The following is a 22,387-nucleotide window of genomic DNA, read 5'->3' on the forward strand; positions in this document are numbered from 1 at the left end:
CCAATCTGGTATGGAGAAGGGACCGGGGAAATATAACGTATCTGCTTCACACCAAGCCAATGCTTAGAATTAAAACTATATTATTTCTATGAATAGACTGTAGAGTATAGGATTATACAAGAGAAAGAGAGCAAGAGAAAGACAGAGAGAAACCATCAAAACAACAAGTTGCATGGAAATCACAGCAGATTCAAATGCATTTATGTAGTACACTACATAAATTCACATTGAACAGTTTTCATAGACATGGAACATGAATGAATTTTGCCATGTCACTGTGTTTTAAGGACAGAATGTAACATAAATATATCTGTCCCTGAAAATACAAACATATACAGAACAGAACAGAAGGTATTTGGTAGATTATTTTAGATAGACCTTTCTGAAATATATTTAGATTAAAATAATGTTCAGCAAGTGATGATGATGTTGACGATGACATGCCAATGTTGGCATGTCTGCACAAGCAGGGACATTTTGTGGCAAAACATAAGTATAACATTATTTATATAAACCAGTGTTTAAAAAATAACATATTTATTTGCCCCATGATGCAAACATGCATGCTATAGTAAATATGTGCTGCATGAATTTTGAGGAGACACATTTGATATCACAAGTTTACTAACCTCCAAGCTTTTTTTTTTTTTGGTAACACTTTTATTTTTTAAAGTGGGGCTTAACATTTAGAAACTATAAGTGTATTCATTATGTTATTCTTGTTCTTTAAACTAACAACAACAGTAAATCTAATAATAACTAACCCTGTCGTCAATATGTTTTATTTTATTTTTTATGCTAAATATGTGGCATGGTCAAGGTCATCAAGCTGCAATATTTTGTCTGTGTTCAACGTCCAGATTCACCATAGAGTAGGCCTACACTAATACCAGAGATGACATGTTGCAGTAAAGCAAATTAACCACTAGATGCCCCTAATAACCAGTTACTGTCCTTCATCGAGCAGAACATGTTGTGCTGAGTTCGCATGCACAGCAGATGGCGTAACATCACTAATAAAAAAATCACTGATTCCATTCAACGTTAAAAGGAGCAATTATTAGATTCCTGTCAGTCAAAAAATATATAATGGCAATATATAATCATGTCACTGCTACATTGTAAGCTGTGAAGATTTGTCTGGAGTATTTGCTTGAACAGATGAGGAGCTGTCCAGTAGGTTGTGGTCCTGAAATTGAGATGCAATGATAACATCCCCGCTAACATTTACTGATATTAATAATAATATTAAAAAATCTCTTAAATTCTTCTTCTTGGTAATTACATAAGTTTGATGTTGCTTTGTTTGTGAATGAAATTATATTACTCCCAGTATTGACATTTAAAATCTTTGCATGTCAGAAAGAATCTCCGCTTCCCTGTTACATAATACATGCAGTCCCATTCATAAAATAACATGTGATCAAATAAATGATCCATTTGGCCCATTATAGCCTTCTGTGATTTAATTATATCAACTATCCCACTTTAGTTAAATTACTTTACATCCTACACACTATAGTAGGAGTAGGGGGTGACAGTCATTTTGGGGGTAGATTGCACAGTCATTGTCCTTGTGAAATTTGTGTAATTTCTTGTCTATTCTTTTCCCAGTCTAATTTTCCGTGAAAATAAATCTTATATATATATATATAAATTATAATAATAAAAAAGTAGCCTATAAAGGTGAGCAAATACAGTCGGACACTAATAAAATAAACTGTCTAAAAAAATTATAATAATAAGAAGCATAATAATAAACTCCATAACATCTCAGAGAATTGCAAAAAAAATCGCACAGAGGACGTGTGTGTGTTTGATGCCATATCTCTTATTGAGAAACAGCAACTGCCAGGAATCTTTCTCAAGATTCAGCACGTCTGTCAAGTTCTTTGACAAAAGGTTTGTGGTCCTTAGCTGTTTCAGCAGCTCGCTCAATATTTTGAAGTTGAATTTTTAGCAAAGCACAGCCTGACGCTACTGGGAATATGGGCTTGACGTGTTAAATTAGCATAAAGACCAAGCTGGTGAGGAAACCACTTGAGGGGGTAGCAAACAGTGCGTCACATCTTTGGAAAAAAAAGAGGAGTGATTCCAAAGGAATCAACATGTAAGCGCATCTACATTGGGTGGCATCAATAAGAATACAGCTGAGGAGAAATGATGGCACTGCGTTACAGGTGAATTCATTTATCCCAGTTCATCCGAGATACAGAGTCCAACAATGACGGGAGGAAAAACAAGAAGGTGAATTTTGACCTCAGTGTGAGTTTTTGAGTTGGCGTCCTCACCCGAATCAATGACGGGGCATGATACTATGAAACAACACTGCCTGACAGCAGTCACGAGAGAGGAAATGCACGCGCAACGAAGGACTGCAGCGGCATGCGAAGGTAAAGCGGAAAAAGTTCGTCCGCGCGCTGAGGCTTGACTATTCCGGGAGTGCCTAACAACCCAATGTGCGTAGACAGTGCACTTTCTTTGGGAGAATAGCATTGCATAGAATAGAGTTAAGAGTCTTTTGCTGTTAAACTGAGAAAAGAGTGAATCATGGCTACGGGGGAAGCTGGTGGCTTGGCGCAAACCGCCGCCGTTAAGTTGTCAGAGATGGGCGAAAGAACTAAACAGTTTGGCACGGCAATCCAGGATCCAGAAAGACAAAGAAGGATTATTCTAGTTATTGTATGTGTGGCACTTTTGCTAGACAATATGCTTTACATGGTCATCGTGCCAATTGTGCCAGATTATCTCGCCCGTTTAGAGAGCGAATCAGAGCACGCGCATATAACGGGGAACTTTTCAAGCAACAGAACGCAAAATCAAGCGCAAAATGAGAATTTTGACGTGCAGATCGGCGTGCTTTTTGCATCCAAAGCCATTTTGCAGCTCCTTGTCAATCCTTTGACCGGAACATTCATAGACCGCGTCGGCTATGACATTCCACTTTTAATTGGACTCAGTATCATGTTTGTCTCAACATGCATTTTTTCCGTCGCCGAAAACTACGCTACTCTGTTCGTAGCCCGCAGCCTGCAAGGTCTCGGCTCAGCGTTTGCAGACACATCTGGAATTGCCATGATCGCAGACAAGTTCACGGAGGAGGCAGAGAGAAGTCGCGCGCTGGGTATTGCCCTCGCTTTCATCTCTTTTGGAAGCCTGGCGGCGCCCCCGTTTGGAGGGGTACTGTACGAGTTCGTGGGCAAACGATTCCCTTTCATTGTGCTTGCCTGTGTGTGTTTGGCTGATGGTATATTATGCTTGACTGTCCTCAAGCCCTTTTCCAGTAGGACTAGAGAGAATATGCCGGTTGGCACCCCAATTTACAAACTAATGATTGATCCCTATATAGCAGTTGTGGCAGGAGCTTTGACAACATGTAACATCCCACTTGCTTTTCTGGAGCCCACCATCGCCAGCTGGATGGAGGAGACCATGAATGCATCCCAGTGGCAGATTGGCCTCACCTGGCTACCAGCCTTCTTCCCACACATATTAGGTGTCTACATAACTGTCAAACTGGCAGCACAGTATCCACATTTACTGTGGTTTTATGGGGCACTCGGTATGGTCATCATTGGCGCTAGCTCCTGTATTGTGCCGGCATGCAAAACCTTTGAGCAACTTATCATACCCTTATGTGGCATTTGTTTCGGTATTGCATTGGTAGACACAGCTTTATTGCCGACTCTTGCTTTTGTTGTAGACGTCCGTCATGTGTCTGTATATGGTAGTGTGTACGCAATTGCAGACATCTCCTACTGTGTTGCCTATGCGCTGGGGCCCATTGTGGCAGGTAAAATAGTACATGACCTAGGTTTTGTGCAACTTAATCTGGGCATGGGTCTGGCAAACGTACTTTACGCGCCAGTCCTGCTGCTACTGCGCAACGTGTGCTTAATGAAACCGTCCCATTCCGAGAGAAACATGCTGCTTGAGGAAGGAGCCACAGGTCTCTACGATACCATAAAAATGGAGGAACGCCAAAGAAAGAAGCAAGGCTATAATTCATCTGGCAAATGTGTGCCTGTCGACGAAAATGGGACATTTGGACAATCAAAATCATACTCCGAAGAAGAGACATCTGAACCAGAATGCATATAGTCCGAGTCCAATGTCCTAGTTCATCTATCTGTTACAATCCTCTATAAAAACCCTCTGATGAACATAAATGTTTTTCATTAATTCACTACATATTAACCTATTTATGTCCCGAGGAGAACCATTGGTGAACAGCATACAATCCGAAATGATGTTACGCAATTTACTGAAAAGATAAGCTCAGTTAAATATATATATATATATATTTTCCATTACAAGAAATGTAAAAAAAAAAAAAAAAAAAAAGTTAAATGTTGAATTTCACTGTATAGTATTCCGCTGTATTAAGTTGTATTCAGGGAAATAAATATGGTGCAAAGATATTAATTATGAAGATGCGCGTCTACGTATTAAATGGGCCTGAATTTATTTCGCCGGTTTTGTGCTGTTATAAATAACATGCAAAATGTCACCTGACACAAAAAAAAAAAAAAAAAAAGAAAAGAAAAAGGAAACTGGTGTTATTCCTGCCTTTTCATTGTCTGTTTCAAGTATTAAATGTTTAGGGTGTATTTCTGGAATGCATTACTGTATTATGGCATATAATGCGTACATATCAAAATGTACATAATTAAAATCTGTGAAAAACAATTGTGAAACGTCGTGTTTGCTTAATCTGATTTCATACATCTACAAGTTCAGATTCAAACCGATAATAACCCATACATTTACATATCTGACTACATTGAAAATGTATGTATTAATTTATTTCGTTTTGATTTAGAATACGATTTATTAATTTTATTTACATGAATTTTTCTTACAAAAGCCTATACATTACTATTGATGGTTAGAAAGAAGTATTACATACTGATGAAAATAAATGTATACTTCCAAAAGCGTAAAGCCTTAAAAGCTACTGTCCTAAAAAAAATGAAATTGCAAGTAATAGTAAAATATCACGCATACAGCACTATAGTATAAATATAATATTGGTTAGTAGGTATGCACAAACACATGTTTTCATTGATTTAATGACATGGGTAGTAAAATTCCTGTTGCTCTGTAGTGAAATATAGATGAAAACTTTTCTTTCCACCAACAGAAATATTCGTAAATTAAAAGCAAATTAGGCCTATCAAAATAGACTTTAATGAAAAAGAAGTTAACAACACTTTTTACACAATTGAGGTAAATTCGAACATATTTAATACAGAAGAAAAAAATATAAATGCGCAAGGTTGCATATAAATCCATATTTAGTTTTAATTAAAGTATCGAGCGCTATCATGCGCGGACATTTTCTCCTGTCCGACATTTGGAATGGTGTACATAAATTTCGCTCAAGGACTCAACTTCAAAAAGTATGGGGTGGGCTGGCAAGATAAGAAGACATCGAGCGAATGGAGTTTGGTGGGAGGAGTCTGAGCAAGGTACCGCTCCTTCAGCATCCTTCCTAAGCAGCATCCTAAGGAGCTCTTGGCTTGCAATGAATGGAACGCAAGTATGCTACCTGAAACAGGACGGTCACCATTAACACCACGGAACTATACATCTGGATAAACCCATTGAGACACCTTAGGACTCGACAAGAAGTTTGCTTTTTTGGTGAGTTTTGTAAAATTAAAAAATATGTTATGAAAAGCCTCCTTTTCAAATAAGGGTTCCATGGAACTAGAAATGAGTACATTAATATTGACAGCAATATTAGGCAATAAACCACAGACCACTCTAACTGATGTGAAATCATGTAAAAAATCATGTTAGATTTTATGGATAAGATTATTCTAATCGTGAAGGGAAATTAGGCTATGTTGAAAACTTTGGATATTTGAATTGCAATGCAAAGCTTTTCCTCACACTTGTGTGCCTGTTCCAGAGGCAACAGTCAGTGGAATTTTATCTTGCTTGACTGAACTCTTCAACTTAAAGGATGCCAGTTTTGAAAAGGGAACAATCAAGAGACAAAGGAGATCCCAGTGTAAGCACTGTTTCATATTTGTATTTAAAAACATATTACATGATTGAATTGAATTTAATTGAAACAATGTTAAATGTATTCAAACTTTACCTTCTTTTAATAATCATATAGCATGCAAACTGTTGATTATAAATCTACAATATTGATCATATGGTGCTGCATGTACAATGTAAATGATGTTTTTATATAATTTTGTAGAAGTGGTGTTGCTTTACTTTCCTGGGTAGAGCCAAAAAGGGCAACAATTCTTTAAAATAATATTGATGTCCGGGCACACTTGAATCAAGACAGATTTACCGGGACACTATCAATACCCAAGGCTACTTAGAAAATATATATATATCTTCCACAAGAAAACCGATGCTATTGAAATATTATGTTGTCTCTGACATTCTGAAGAATGAATGAATTATTTGGAATAAATAATTTCTCAATATATCGGTTTAGGGCCTGCCTAAACTCCCAGTGCCTCCACTGCAACAAACCCTGGACAATTATCTGAAGTGCATGAGTCATCTGGTACCAGATGAAGAGTTCCGTAAGACAAAGACTATTGTAGAGAAATTTGGAGCACCTGGTGGGATGGGAGAATTTCTTCAGAGAAAGCTTCTGGAGAGAAGTGAGCGGAAAGCCAATTGGGTAAGGACTGAGCACTAATAAAAGAAAATTGTGATTTTGCTGAAAGTAACTTTGCTTTTAAAATTTTTGGTAATACATTTTTGAATTTTATTTATTTACTTATATTCCCCGTCTCTTTTGATATTTTTTAAGGTATATGACTACTGGCTAGAAGATATGTATTTGAATAACAGATTAGCACTACCTGTCAACTCCAGTCCTGTTATGGTCTTTCCCAAGCAGAACTTCAGGGCTCAAACTGATGCCCTCAGGTACTAGACTCTAGGGATATAGCAGGGTGCGCCTCCATCTTAAATCTTGTGTCAACGAATTGAACAAATGTAGACAAGGGTAGTTTTCAATGTTCACTCTTGTCTTCGATCTGAATTTTTCTATAAACAAAATGTCTTATAAATGACCCCAGCTCTATTATATTTCATGTCTTCATTGATATGAATCTGTTTAACAACAATGAGTTAGGGATATATGAATAGGGACTGCTAAAAAATGTCAAGACTGTAAAAATGCATGCATCATATATGATCTCATTCACCAACTGTTTACCTCCATATGGCTGTGTAATTGAGGGTCTCGTTAAGCAATACTTGATTTCATATTCAGCAGCATTTAATGTACAGATTAGTAAATGTGTAAACAAAGAGTCCCTCCCAGATCACCTTGATGTTGATTTCAGTCTGTATAAATATAGCTTATATGGGCTACAGTTATATACATTTATATTCATGATTTTTCTAATAAACAAAAAGTTCACACAAAAAAATAAATAAATACTTTCATCATTACCTCCTGTCATTCCAAACATGCATTACTTTTTTCTTGTATGCCAAATAGCATCCTAATAATTCAGCAAGATATCTCCTTTTGTGTTCCAAACAAGACAGAAAAGTCAAGCAGGTTTGGAATGGCATGAGGGTGAGTAAATTAGTTTATTATTTTATTAACTTTCACTTTAATCTAAATAGTTTAATTATTCTAAGAAACAGTCTTGAATTAGTATCTTAGTATCTCTCAAATCTAATAGCTTTGCTAATAGAACCCAATTGATTAAGTGTTGTTCTAAAAAAAATGGCACCTGGCAACCACATTCATTACCACAACCTCATTGCCTACCCTTCAATATGTAAAATGGCCTAATTTATGTTTATATTAACAAACTCTTGTATATATTTGTTCACCAGATTTGCCGCACATCTCATTTCTGGCATATTAGAGTACAAATCTCTCATTGATGGGTAGGTTATACCCTTTTCCTTTTCAACAAAAGAAAAACAGGATTTTTCCAATAACTATTATTCTGAACATGAACGTATGCTTTTTTTGCAGACATGCTCTCCCTGTAGACTATGCTCGGGGCCAGCAAGCTGGGGTACCTCTGTGTATGGAGCAGTATAACAAGGTTTTCACCTCCTACCGTCTCCCTGGGCCAAAGACTGACACTCTAGTGGCTCAGAAGAGCACTGTAATGCCTGAGCCAGAACATATAATAGTGGCTTGTAAGAATCAGGTAGGCAATACTTCAACTGTTAGTCAATCTTGGTGTGATCTGGACAGAATTTGGGAGTAAAGGAATACATGTAACAGGATTACATATTTAAAATAAAAAATATTTGTAACTGTATTCCACTACAGTTCAATGTCGTCATATCGTGAATATGACGACATTGAGGAACTTTCCATTGGGAACTTAATAGAGGAGATGCATAATGTTTCTACAGCTTAAAAAACAGTTTCAAACGGTTTGACAGATAAAACATAAATCCAATAAATACACCATTACATGCATTGTCAATGTTTTTTTGTGCTGTTATGATATTTTTTACAAGAAATGCTAACCAATGTTGCCTGTAACATCATATAGAAAGCTTCTGCCTCATTCTATGAACAGATTCCACATACGATCAGAAAAGGATGTCGTTGTGTACACTCTGTGGTTAACCTTGTGTAAATTGTCATTGAAACATTTAGCTTTATCACATTGGAGCATAACTTTATTTCTCTCGTAAGACCTTTGAGCAAAGATGTACTGCAAAAAATATTTTTGAAGAATTGAATATTGTTTTCTGTACAAAAAATAAAAATTATATATATATATATATATCCTTAAAGGTGCACAAAGTAAGATTTTAGCAAAGATTTAGCTGGCACTTACTCGCTTCATCGATCTCAGAAGTAGTTTGCGGTTTTGGACTCTATACTGACACCCATTGTCCTGAGTGCTGTCACTTCTTATCAAATGTGTTTATCATTTTTATTACTTTTAATGTGTTTTAACCATCTCATATTATACACATCCATTTAATGGACTATATAATATAATATATCAATATAATTCTTGTATCCAATCAAAATTTTTGTGCATTGTTGCGCTGCGCACTGAGACTGGACAGTCGCGACTTGCCACTTTGTGCCGGCACTTGGTGTTTTATGTCGCGATGCTTATCCGTGATCCGCACACAAAAACTTTTTAAAACAAGAAATATTTACTTTAGCAAAACTGCATAAAATACAAAAAAAGTTTATATATATATATATATATTGCCATTGCTGAAGAAGTAATCCAAAGTATTTAGATGAGGTTACTAAATCTAACGGAATATGTTACAAATGTTATTTTACAGCATGTACAATGTAATCTGTAGTGTAATACTTTTTAAAAGTAACCTTCCCAAACCTGGATCTGGACTACAATATAAGAAAATTATACTTTTCCATCAAGTCATTAATATTCAAGCTCTCTGACAGGTGCTCGTTATTTTGGTGACTTGTTGATGAAATCTTTATGCTTCAGTTCTTTCTAATTATCCTAATGTTTGTCTTAAAATGTCATAAGTGAAGTTTATACTTTAGCAGTCTGGGCTCATTAGAGGATGTTTGTCAAGTCAGTGTCAAGAAATCCTTCGCTTTATGTATAAAAATAATAACCTTAAAAATATTTTTTTAATCAATGTATTGTGTAAGGTAGGAATAAATTAGTACTATAGAGTACTATACCCTAAAATTGGACATATTGATGTGGAAATATGAGCTGTAAGGCAACGTACCCAAACTCTAGAGCAAAAGATCTGATGCTGTGGGATGCCATGCTATCATTTAATTTTCAAGCCTGTTCTGTGTTTGCAGTTTTTTGTTCTTGACGTGGTAATAAACTTCCGCCGGCTTAATGAAAAAGACCTTTACACTCAGCTGGAACGAATAAGGAAGATGTCAGACAGTGAAGAGGAGCGTCTGCCTCCTATTGGCCTCCTCACATCAGATGGCAGAACAGAGTGGGCCGAGGCACGCAGTGTACTGATCAAAGGTCGGACATCACTTAACCTCAACTATACAAGATGTATCTGTCACTAGACCAGCAATTTGATATTAAAGTTTTCAAGTTGCCCATAAGAAACTAAACAACTTGAGTTTATCTGGAATAGGGATCACTCTCCCCTATAAATTCCCCCGATAATACAGCAAGTTTTATACAGGTTAATGGAATTCACTCACATATAATGTAATACTATACACTCTGGTGCAGATTCTACCAACAGGGACTCTCTAGATATGATTGAGCGCTGTCTGTGTCTGGTGTGTTTGGATGACCCGACTGGCATTGAGCTTACTGACACCAGCCGAGCTTTACTGATGCTCCATGGAGGGGGCACTGACAAGAATGGGGGCAACCGCTGGTACGACAAGCCAATGCAGGTAGAGAACTCACAGAGAGCTCTTAACAAATGGTATGTGATTATGAAGATTGATTTTATTATTCAACTACTGTAACGATCTCAGTTTGTAATAGGTGCAGATGGATGCTGTGGTGTAGTCTGTGAACACTCCCCTTTCGAAGGAATAGTGCTAGTGCAATGTACAGAATATCTACTGAGATACATGTAAGTCAAATAATTCACTTAGTAATTCTCTTTTAATAGAAATGCATTTCAAAGTAAATCATGACTGCCCAGAGGGCACTGTTGGTTTGGCAAATTCAATGAATACATTCACATCTGAAAGAATCTGTAATAATGTCTTACTGCTTGTTTATTCTCACTAGCACTGTACAGTTACACTTATGTAATTTAAATGCCTATTTAAAGAGGCATAAAGGGATAGTTCACACAAAAATGAAAATGCTATGGTAATTTACTCACCCTCATGCCATCTGAGATGTGTATGACTTTCTTTCTTCTGAAAAAACACTTTTGAAGATTTGTAGAAAAAAATCCAGGCTCAGCAGGAACTTAGAATGGTTATTACATATTGTAGGTTAAAAAGCACAGATAGTCAGCATAAGAGTAATCCATCCTATCTCCAGCAGTGACATTAATGTCTTCTAAAGCAAATCGATCACTTTGTGTGCAAAAAAGAACTATATAGACACACTTTTTCACTATAAAAGATAGCTTTCAGTCAGGTGTTGACAAATGGCCCAATTTACCCGAGTGCTCCTGTGATACAAGCACGTCAATGAAGTGAAAAACTCTAATTAGTCATTTTGAGATACATTTACTGAGCACTTTATTAGGAACACTATTGTCCTAATAAAAGTTCCTGACGTGGTCTTCTGCTGTTGGAGCCCCATCCGCCTCAAGGTTCAACATGTTCTCTCACCTCTCTCACCAACAAGGCATTTCCGTCCACAGAACTGGCGCTCACTGGATGTTTTTTTATTTTGGTACCATTCTGAGTAAACTCTAGAGATTGTTCTGTGTGAAAATCCCAGGAGATCAGCAGTTACAGAAATACTCAATCCAGCCCGTCTGGCACCAACAATCATGCCATGGTCGAAATCACTAAGATAACATTTTTCCCCCATTCTGATGGTTGATGTGAACATTAACTGAAGCTCCTGACCCATATCTGCATGATTTTATGCATTGCACTGCTGCCGCACAATTAGAAAATTGCATGAATAAGTAGATTTACAGGTGTTCCGAGTAAAGTGCTATGTGAGTGTATATACGCGTACAGCCTGAGAACAGTACATAACCTAGTTCAAATACGATATGATGGCTATGATTGTTTTTCTAACAGGAGAGGCAGCCCTTCAAAACTGGTGAGAGCAGCCAGCATGAGTGAGCTTCCTGCCCCTAGACGACTGCGCTGGAAGTGCTCTTCAGAAATCCATGCTTTCCTTCTAGCATCGGCAGATAAATTACAGAGGTAAATCAACAAGACAGATGTTAAGCCAGAGTAGCAAGTTCTATCAGCCGGCTCTCAGGGAAATGACGTGACTGTGAGAAAATATTTGCAAAATTATATTACGTGGTTCCCTTATATATCATATCAGTTCTGAAGTGAAATGTCCACTGTGTGGTGCAAAAAAGAAGTTACATTTTCTGCAAAACAGATTAGGTTTTTGAGGTTAATACTCTTTTTAGTTTAAATTCAACTAAACCTCCCTACCCTAAACCTTAAATCTAATTGGACGAGGAGCTGGGTGGAGCCGGGCCGCACCCAATCAGGCAAATCAGCCAACGAGAGGGATAAAGCCCAGCAGGATGTGGCAGTTCGAGAGAGAGAGAGGGCCACACGCAGCTGCCGTGTGTGTGTGTGTGTGTGTGTGTGTGTTTATGTTTTTTGTTAAGTTTTCATTTTGTTTAAGGTTTAATCTCTCTTAAGTATCAAAGGTATTTTAAGAGAGAATAAAGGAAATTTATTTATTTGATTTAAAGGAATATATATATATTTTTTAAATATATTTTTGGTTCAGTACAAGTGCATTTGTGACAAAATGCTGAAATATTGGGTTACAGTGGGGCACTCACAATGGAAGTGAATGGGGCCAAACAAAGTAAAAATACTTGCGGTTTTAAAAGCATATCCACAAGATGTAAACGGTATGTGTGTTAACATGATTTTAGTGTGATAAAATCACATACTAACCTTTTCTGTGTAAAGTTATATCCAATTTTACAACTTCTTTACCATGATGACATAATGCTGTAAACTGTAAAACGATTGTAAAAATGATCATTTAAACAAATTTACAGCTCAAATAATATGAATTGTAACAGAATAATTCATATAAGTACTTTTAGAAAATTATAAGTTTCAAATTTTTGCCTTGAAACCCTCCAAAAATTGTCCCAGTGCCCTTCCATTGTAAGTGCCTCTGTGTAACCTCGATTTTTGCTTTTAAAAAAGGAGGAACAAGTATAAATTATTTTGTGTGGTAATCAACATTATGCCGTAATATTCCTTTAAGAGAGTTTATAAACAAAGAAGAATGTAAAGGTGTACTCAGTAACTTTTGTCTTTGAGTCATCTTGTACTTAAAGCATCATATTAAATCAATAGATTTCAGTTTCAGATGCCATTTTAGAAATGTAGTATTCACAGTCAGCCATGAGTACTTTAATCAGTGAGTAAAAGTGTCAAATAAAAGGACAGGTACTGAGATTAAGCAAGTAGTATTCAGTTGGTCATGTGATTCTAACAAGGCAGTCCCCATGTGCGGACCCTATCCATGTAGAATAAAACAACTTTTATAAGGTTACTGATATGACTGGAGTCTTCATTTTAATGTGAGTGCTCATGATTCTGTATATATTGCAAAATTATAATTCATGTCTTTAGGAGTAAAAAATAAATAAAATTACATAAATGAGTGTTTATAATTAAATGTTTATAAGATGCAATAAATGTTTTAGCATCTTTTGATTTTTTTACATATCTACTGCCCACAGACTTGTCAAAAATCTGGACATGAATGTCCACAAATTCACCGGTTATGGCAAAGAGTTCATCAAGAGACAGAAAATGAGCCCTGATGCTTATATTCAAGTTGCCCTGCAGTTTGCATTTTACAGGTTAGACTTCTCTATAATGAAAAAAAAAATATATATATTACTATAGAGGGAGACTTCATTCTTGACATTGTTTTTTTTTTTTTCTTTTGCTCACAGATATCATGGACGTCAAGTGCCAACGTATGAGAGTGCATCAATACGGCGCTTTCAAGAGGGACGAGTTGACAACATTCGCTCTGCAACACCTGAGGCCTTAGCATTTGTGAAAGCTATGACCGATAGCTCTAACTTCACTGTGTGTAGTTTGGCCTGTTTGCATTACATTCATTCAAATAAATCATATTGCCCAACATTTTATGTCAGTGCCAGCTTTTTTGTAGAATACAAGATTCAGCAAGATGCTTGCATTTTTTTTTTTTTACAGTAAAAAGATTCTACCCGTCTGCCTTTATTTATTTAGGAAGCTGAGAAAATGGAGAAGTTTCGGACTGCCATAAAAGCCCAAACCAATTATACAGTTCTAGTAAGTGAAACAGACTGCTGAATTTGAACCACAATTACCAAACTGTCCGTTAAAGTTATGTGTGATAGTTATTCTAAAACTGTGATTGTGCTCTACAATAAACATTGCTTCCACTCTGTGGAAACAGGCAATCACAGGAATGGCAATAGACAATCACTTGCTGGGACTGCGAGCGATTGCCAAGGAGCTGAAATTCGAAAAGCCTGAGCTGTTTTCTGATCCAACCTATGTCACCAGCAACCAGTTCATTCTCTCTACAAGCCAGGTTCTCTTAGAAGCCTCATTTAAATAATGAAATATATAACACCTTGCAATATTTACATAAGAAATTAATTTGTACTCCACAGTATATGCATATCATCTGGATTCGATTAGATCTAGAAAATCCTTTACATAGCTCTAGACCACTAAATCTTCGAATTCGAGTTCAAATTCAAGTTTTTATGTTTGCATAGGTCCCAACCACAGAGGAGATGTTCTGCTGTTACGGTCCTGTTGTCCCTAATGGCTACGGAGCCTGCTACAATCCTCAGACGGACCACATCATCTTCTGTGTGTCAAGCTTCAGTGACAGTGCAGAGACCAGCTCAGATTTGTTTGTGAAGGCTCTTGAGGGGTGTCTAAAGGAAATGCAAGATCTATGCAGGAAATGCCACTTTCAACCTACACCAGCTGACTCCACAGAAAGGAAGGAGGGAACCACGAAGGTAATAAAGAAAGGAAGCAAGTCATAGCAAGAATCAGGAACCACCCATTGGCTCATCCTACAGTACACGTTTGAGCCATGTGCTAGATGCAAGCAAGATGATTGAATGAACAGAGTTCAGATTGGGAGGGATTTAAGGAGTTAATATCTACAGTATGGGCTTGCACCAAGATAGTGAAGCTTATAAATCATATATACTGTCCAAACACATTTGCTGCTTTCAGAAAGGGTCATGTTGTCAAATAATACAGGGTTGGTTATGGCAAGAATAAGAATAATTTGTTGCTGCACAACCAAGCTGGTTGTAACTGTGTATAGCCCATTGAAAATAACTCGGAAACACATTGAGGCGTTAGGATACTAACCCTACTGCCACCTAAATCCCATCCCAACCAGCTGAGCAGATTGTCTAAGAGTGTATTATAGTTAACAGTGTCATAGGCACCTCTAAGATCAAATAATACCAGCACTGACAATTGGGCAGTATTTACTTAACATCATTAAGTATCTGTATGAAGACTGTCTCAATGTTGAAGAAAGAAAGCAGTCTGGAAACTGCCCAAGTAGCCATTTGAGTTCAGAATTTCAATTTGTTCAGCTGACTGACAACCTTATAACCTTGCCTATTAGATAGTGCAATACTTGTTTTCTATGCATATGATGTTACTATTATGAAAAAATATTCTATAGCGGTTTACAATCTATCTCAAATTATTTTAACTGTCATGTCAGAGTTACAATACGGCTATGGATGTTGTGAAGAGTCTTTGAATGACGGCTCTATACTACTGGATCAGAAGCTGCTGTCTTTGTCTTTGTCAAAGGTATATGTGTTTAGAAAAATATAGCAAAATAGGTCTATTTTTAGTCTGCAGTATTCATATTATAGTTTTAAAGTGCACTGTTCTGTATGTTCTATACATTTCTCAATGGGGCATATTATGAAAAGCATAGACTGAGATCCTAAAAATAAGCTAGTGTGAGTAATTAAAAGTGTGCATACATTTTAAAAGTACAGTATATTGTCTATTGTGCATTGGCACATTGCATGAATGTTGTATGTGGTTCCATTCTGTGTGTCTTGGTTTCCAATGCAATAATAGTAACAGGGGTTTTGATTTCCAACGCAATAGTAGTTTTTACCACTTTTAAGCCATGATGAAGTTGTAGTTACTATAGCAAACTAATAAATTTTTTTAAAGTTACAATTATCGTTATATATGTGAAAATACGCTTCTATGACTAATAAGAATTGACTGATATGCATTGCACAGTATATATCTTAACATAAAAAGGGTGTTAAACAAAATGTAACTGTAATATTATGAAACTGATTATTTCTTTAGTGTGTGTAATTTGAATATACTATGTGTTGTGTTGATAGTTGTAACCATAATTGTCAAAGCAGAAAAATACAAAAAAGGTTAATATTCAAAACAATTAAGACTTGAATAATGTATTTTAGCACTTTATAAATAAATTATATATATATATAATACTAGATAGACTACATACAAAAAGAATATTATAGCCTTAGCCCAAGTACTAGTAACAGGATGTGTAATTTGTACATTATAGCCTGATGTTAGGCATGGATACTGTACTTGAGGATGGGCAATGTTAACCAGAAAATAGATGTGAAAGCTAGGATGCAACAGAATGTACTTTGTTAAATTGTTGGTGAAGTGCTTAAACTGTAATGCTCTTATTTTTAGATATTTATTTTTCTAAGTTTGGGTTTTAGATATATGAAAAAATATATTTGTTCTAATTATGAATAACACTATATTGTATTGATGTCATTAAAACTACTAAACAAAAAAGCCTAAACATACACTGTTTATCAATTCATCAACTGGCTTTAATGTTTACTGTGACACAAGATTTTTATTTTATTTTTCTGTTGACAAAATAAAGGGCAACCACAACATAAAATAATTATATTCTGCTTTTACATTTATTTTACAGTTTGCATTAATTATACAAAGTGATCATGTTGATATGTGCCAATCAGGGTTGTGTAAAATTTAGAATTTCACATTAACTCCCTTTTAATTAATGAGTAGGAATTCAAATTGAATTGGCCATGCCCCACAGGAAGTTGAATTTGAATGATAGGAAGTGGAATTTACTGAATAGCAATTCAAAGAAATTCAACAGTCACACTACACAATTTCAATAATCTAAGACACATTTTGTGGCATAATTATTTCCTAATAAGTACAATACATTTTCTAACTTAAAGACTCTCTCTAAACAGTACAACCATACACTGTAAAATATGTCTGTAATTGTAACGGTAAATGACTGTAAAAATGCTACAGAACTGTAAAATTTACTGTAACACATTTTAATATATGTTAAAAGACAATACATTAAGTTTTACAAAAAATACGTCAAAAAGATTTACAATCAAAAAGTATGATTTTCCTGTATAATAAATGGTAAAAATTGCCATTGTTTAACAAGAGTATATGTGCTTTTTACAGAAAATTCTTCCTAAAATTACAGTAAAAAACAATAATCAGGCATTTCCACAATTCCCTGCATGACCCATCATATTTAATTATATTTCATGTGAATAGTTATGTTTCTTCTTATTTTTAATATCAGTTACATACATTGGGGTGTTCTGTTATATATTTAATTCGAATTGCAATTCTACATGCTTTTTGCTACCTCAAATTAATTGGCATTCATTCAGTTTTAAATGGTGCACAACCCTGGTGCCAATTACAAGTACTTTTCATAATGCATACACATTTATCCATAGCAACATACAAATGAGGAATGCCAAGTGAAAATGCATCTAAACTTGTAACAGTAATGGACTAAGTTCATCGGCGGTTATGAATCAAGTGCTCTCCTAAGGGTTTTGTCTTGAAGATGGAACTCTGCTGTTGTATTTCAGATTAGACTGTACAAACATTCACATATTATCTTTAAATGGACATACTTAATATACTGGAACAATCACTAATACGATAAAGAAGGAATGGAGTGTCAAGACAAGTCAGGATCAAGGAGAAGGCAAAACGCCATGACATTTTACCAGTCTTTTGTCATACAAAAGACATATGAATAGACAGAAAACGTTTAAAGGGGTCATGACATGAGGAATCAAATTTTCCTTGATCTTTTGATAAGTGGTCATTGTACTTAAAAACATACAGTACTGTAAGTTTCAGAACTCAAAACTTCCTCCTTGCTGCCAAAAGAGCATTTGTTGAAACCAAGCTGCCAAAACGACTCGTTCTCTACTTCCTCCACATTAGGATGTCGCACTGTTGTAGACATTTGCATCTGACCGCCTCCGCACAACACATCAACACCTACTTAAACTTTGATCACTTCTGCAGCCCCGCCCAGTAGCAGTAAGATGGCAAGGAGAGAGAGCAGGTCAGTGAAGAGCAGAGAGCCTATAAGAACAGTGGGTATTTACAGTTAAGTCTTTGTGACAGGGCGGAGGGCGGGTCGGGTTCTGATTCTGCACACCCGGCCCCTAATCGGGATAATTAGCCCTCAAGAGGGATAAAGGCTGACCGAAGACGGCAGTGCAACAGAGAGAGAGATTTATGGACAGCTGCCTGCATGTGTTTGTGTGTGTGTCTGCGTGCGTCTTTTTTTGTTAAGTTTATAATTTAAATATTATTTATATTGTCAAGCCGGTTCTCGCCTCCTCTCCATTAATCCCTTTACAGTCTTAAAGGAGAAACATCAACAAAACCCAGCTGGAAAGAATGAGGGTAGATATTTAAAAAATATATAACTGTTTTTTGTGCATAAAAACTTTACTAATGTTACACTGTAATCCTTAAAGTTGTCTTAAGTATTACTTGAAGTTTTTGACACAAAAAGTTAAGTTCATTGAACTTATTTTTCTTAAAAACCCATAGACTTAAGATTTGAAGTGATAATAACTCAAACTATTGAGTACAAAATTGAGGCTACGGGGAATACCCACAATCCCTTGCTGCTTGAATTATGTTTCCTTGGACAGAGGCACTTTTGTTGTATTATTTATGCTTTGTTGCAAATAAATGTTTGGTGTAATGTCACCATAGGGTGATCTGTCTCTCTTTGGTCAAGTTGGACCCTGGTCCCACTTTCTCAATTATCTTTTAAAAAAATATTGAATAACTGACCTAGAATCAGTTATCATCTATATTTGAGCTGTGCTGTTGTTTGATCTAATGTTAAATCAATTAAATTAAAATGTACAACAGTTGAAACCACAATATTCAAATTCAAATCTGAGTTAAGTCTACTTGCAGGTAGTTAACTCAACTTAAATAGTTAAGTTCACTCTACTTGAAAACCAAGTTAATTGAACTTAAATACTCAAGTTTTGGGCCACATTAATCAATGGAGTTGAGGGAATGAGTTTACTTAATCAAATGAGAGCAATTAACTTATTGGGGTTTTCAGGGTATAAGTGAACCTCAAGGAGAGATAATAAAATTAGAATAATAAAAAAATGACCTCTTTAATATTGAAGTTTTGACATAATCTACAATCATGTTTTCAAAGCACTAAGGCAGCTAAGATTGTGCGTAATTTAAAGTGATTTAGTTAAATGGACAAACTAAGCCTCTTTCTTAAGGTTCACTTCAAAGAAACCAACCCAAACCCCTAACAATCAAGACAAAAGAGGCAGTGTACTGTATAATTTCCTCATATGGAAGGGTTAAGATGCAAACCAGCAACACATTTTTTTTTCATTGAGTGCGTTAACATGCACGTTCTTACACTTATTATGCTTAATAAGCTGACAAAATGTGAGGTAATGTAAATGCAATAAACCGCATTCATTTATCACCATAAAGGCTGAGAAATGAAGGCGTAAAGGCCATCCTCGACTTCCTTTCAGATAGATATCAGGTGGTTAGAATGGGCAGCAACATCTCCTCATCACTGACCCTCAACACTGGAGCCCCGCAGGGCGGTGTTCACAGCCCACTCCTGTATTCCTTATATACACATGACTTTGTGGCAACACACAGTTCCAATGCCATCATTAAGTTTGCTGATGATATGACGGTGGTAGGTCTGATCACTGACAATGATGAAACAGAGAGGAGGTGCACACTCTGACATGCTGGTGTCAGGAGCACAGCCTCTCCCTCGATGTCAGCAAGACCAAGGGGCTTGTAGTGGACTTCAGGAGAAAAGACAGGAGAACACAGCCCCATCACCATTAATGGAAGAGAGAGTCAGCAGCTTCAAGTTCCTCAGTGTCCACATCACTGAGGAACTCACATGGTCCATCCACACTGAAGCCATTGTGAAGAAGGCTCACCAGCGCCTCTTCTTCCTGAGATGGCTGAGGAAGTTTGGAATGCACCACCACATCCTCACACGGTTCTAAACCAGCACTGTAGAGAACATCCTGACTGGCTGCGTCACTGCCTGGCAAGGCAACAGCACCGCCCTCAACTGCAAAGGGTGGTGCGAACAGTCAGGCACATCATTGGAGATGAGCTTCCCTTACTCCAGGAGATCTACACCAGGTGGTGTGTGAAAAAGCTTGGAGAATCATCAGAGACTCCAGCCACGGGCTGCTCTGACTGCTACCATCAGGCAGGTGGTATCACAGCATCAGAACCCGCACTAGCCGATTTCATGACAGCTTCTTCCCCCAAGCAATCAGACTTTTGAACTCTTGATCGCTCATGATACATCTATCAGCAATGCACTTTTATTAGCCTCAGACTGGTCTCACATTTTATTCTTTGTTTAATAACACACTGACAACTGACTATAAACTGACAGCTGAATCTCAACACAGCACTTCCTATTTATTTCCACTGATTACATGGGGGGTACAGTGTATTTTTATTGTATACAGTCTTCTTATTTTGTGTATAATGTATGTTGTATATTATTAGGTGTATATTGTGTTTTGTAAATCAGATGTTTATTGTAATTGTCATACTGCTATATTGCTTGGAACTGCACCCATGACTTTCACCCATTTTTGCCCTTGTGTTGTCATGGAGTCCAGTTCCACAATCCACCCCACGTCTTCCAGTCCCCACACTCGCTCACTATCCAGTTCCACAATCCACCCCACGTCTTCCAGTTCCCACACTCGCTCACAATCCCCTGAATATTAGTTTCACCTGCGCTGTTTCTGGACTCTATTTATACCTGCCTTGTTCATGTTTAGTTTGTTGGTTATTGTTTGCACATTAGCGTTCTTTACCAGCTCCCGTATACTCATCTAGTTATCACCCTGTTTACTCTCATGTTTGTTTGCCCAGCCCTGTTTCCCCCTGTTTGTTATATTACCTGATCTCCTGGCTTGTTGACCTGTACCCTGTTTTTGACGCTTCTCTGGATTTGCCCTTTTGATTAAGTCTGCCATTAAAACCTCTTCTGCATTTGAATCCATCTCGTCCTGATTCATCACAGAATAACCAACCCTCATTATGGATTCAGCGGAAAACCTACAAAGCTCCCTTGAATGGATGTGTACAGCGATTTCAGCTCAAGGATCTACAGTTGGAAGGCATGACCAGGCATTGACCACTCAAGGACAGCAAATCCAGGAGATATTACAGATGGTACGTGCTTTATCTGATCAATTAAACCCCGCACCTGTTCAACATGAATCTGTCCCAGTACCTGTAGAAATTCCTGACACGCTGCCGAGTGCTGCTAGTTTTTTACCTCCTGAGAGGTTTGATGGCTCTTCAGATAATTGCCGGGGATTTCTCATGCAGTGTAGCGTCTTTTTGCAATATCATCCCCATCTATGTTCAGACAGTGAGAAGGTTCATTTTTTGATCTCCCTGCTTGTTGGCAGAGCTAGACAGTGGGCCACTGCTCTATGGACAGCTAATAGCCCTGTTCTATCCTCGTATGTTCAGTTCTGTGATCAAATTGCCAGGGTATTCGATCACCCAGCAGCCGGGAGAGATATTGGTAGCCGCCTTATGGATATCAAGCAGGCGTCGCGTACCGCAGCTGACTATGCTGTAGACTTTCGCACCCTTTCCGCAGGGAGTGGATGGAGCGAACCAGCACTATTAACTGTTTATCGCCGTGGTTTAAAACCGCAGTTACAAATGGAACTTGCCTGCCGCGGAGAATCATTGAATTTGGAGGAGTTTATCCAGCTTTCAATCTCGGTTGATAACCTGTTGCGCGATCGCACATACAGACATCCTTCCAGTGGTTCCGAACGAACCGTGCGCCCTTACCCATTATAAGCCTCACCTGTGGAAGATGTTGCTCCACTTGAACCCATGCAACTTGGTGGCTCTCCTCTAACTCCCGCTGAGCCGAAGGAGGCGTTTAACGCCAGCACCTCTGCTTATACTGTGGTCAGCCAGGACATCGTATTGTTTCATGCCCTCTGCGGCCCCGTCTTCATCCTCCATGAGCCAGGTCAGAACCTCTGTCATTTTGGGCATTACTCAAAAGCAAGTTACGCTTCCCGTCATGTTGTCAGTTAACGATGTCTGTTTCTCCACTCCAGCCTTAGTCGATTCGGGCGGCGGGAATTTCATTGATGAACATTTGGTTCTGAGTTTAGGTATTCCCCTCTGTTCAGTTGAGCCGCCCCTCAAGATTAATGCATTGGATGGGCGCCACTTGGATCGGGTTCGATCACCCACCGTACGGTACCACTGGCGCTCCAGGTGGGCCTTTTCCATGAGGAAATTATTCAGTTTTTCATTGTTCGTTCTCCCAGAGACTCTGTAGTTTTAGGCCATCCTTGGCTTAACCTCCATGACCCCCATATTTCCTGGCGCACAGGGGAG

At 37.4% G+C, this 22,387-nt stretch overlaps 2 protein-coding genes across 2 annotated transcripts; both read left to right on the forward strand.

The window, feature by feature from the left end:
* Positions 1-2,160: 2,160 nt before the first annotated feature.
* On the forward strand, positions 2,161-4,634 carry slc18a3a (solute carrier family 18 member 3a). Its single transcript, XM_052151647.1, has one exon. It carries the CDS (start codon positions 2,551-2,553, stop codon positions 4,099-4,101), a length of 1,551 nt encoding a protein of 516 aa, XP_052007607.1. The 5' UTR covers positions 2,161-2,550; the 3' UTR covers positions 4,102-4,634.
* Positions 4,635-5,531: 897 nt separating this feature from the next.
* On the forward strand, positions 5,532-14,706 carry chata (choline O-acetyltransferase a). The gene is made up of 15 exons (XM_052151626.1): positions 5,532-5,646; positions 5,918-6,019; positions 6,467-6,658; positions 6,791-6,909; positions 7,837-7,890; positions 7,982-8,162; positions 9,779-9,956; positions 10,176-10,345; positions 10,430-10,530; positions 11,672-11,800; positions 13,327-13,449; positions 13,546-13,691; positions 13,854-13,912; positions 14,040-14,177; positions 14,368-14,706. The coding sequence occupies exons 2-15, from the start codon at positions 5,972-5,974 to the stop codon at positions 14,644-14,646; spliced, it is 1,917 nt and encodes a 638-aa protein (XP_052007586.1). The 5' UTR covers positions 5,532-5,646; positions 5,918-5,971; the 3' UTR covers positions 14,647-14,706.
* The last annotated feature ends 7,681 nt before the right edge of the window (positions 14,707-22,387 follow it).

This window comes from Xyrauchen texanus, chromosome 20 (assembly GCF_025860055.1).
Source record: "Xyrauchen texanus isolate HMW12.3.18 chromosome 20, RBS_HiC_50CHRs, whole genome shotgun sequence".
Lineage (NCBI taxonomy): Eukaryota > Metazoa > Chordata > Actinopteri > Cypriniformes > Catostomidae > Xyrauchen > Xyrauchen texanus.

Bases quoted from the DNA above. Each gene is read 5' to 3' on its own strand.
- slc18a3a (XM_052151647.1), top strand. From the start codon at position 2,551: ATGGCTACGGGGGAAGCTGGTGGCTTGGCGCAAACCGCCGCCGTTAAG.
- chata (XM_052151626.1), top strand. From the start codon at position 5,972: ATGCCAGTTTTGAAAAGGGAACAATCAAGAGACAAAGGAGATCCCAGT. The intron at 10,346-10,429 runs GTAGAGAACTCA...TAACGATCTCAG, and splicing joins GGTACGACAAGCCAATGCAG to TTTGTAATAGGTGCAGATGG. The intron at 11,801-13,326 runs GTAAATCAACAA...TACTGCCCACAG, and splicing joins TCGGCAGATAAATTACAGAG to ACTTGTCAAAAATCTGGACA.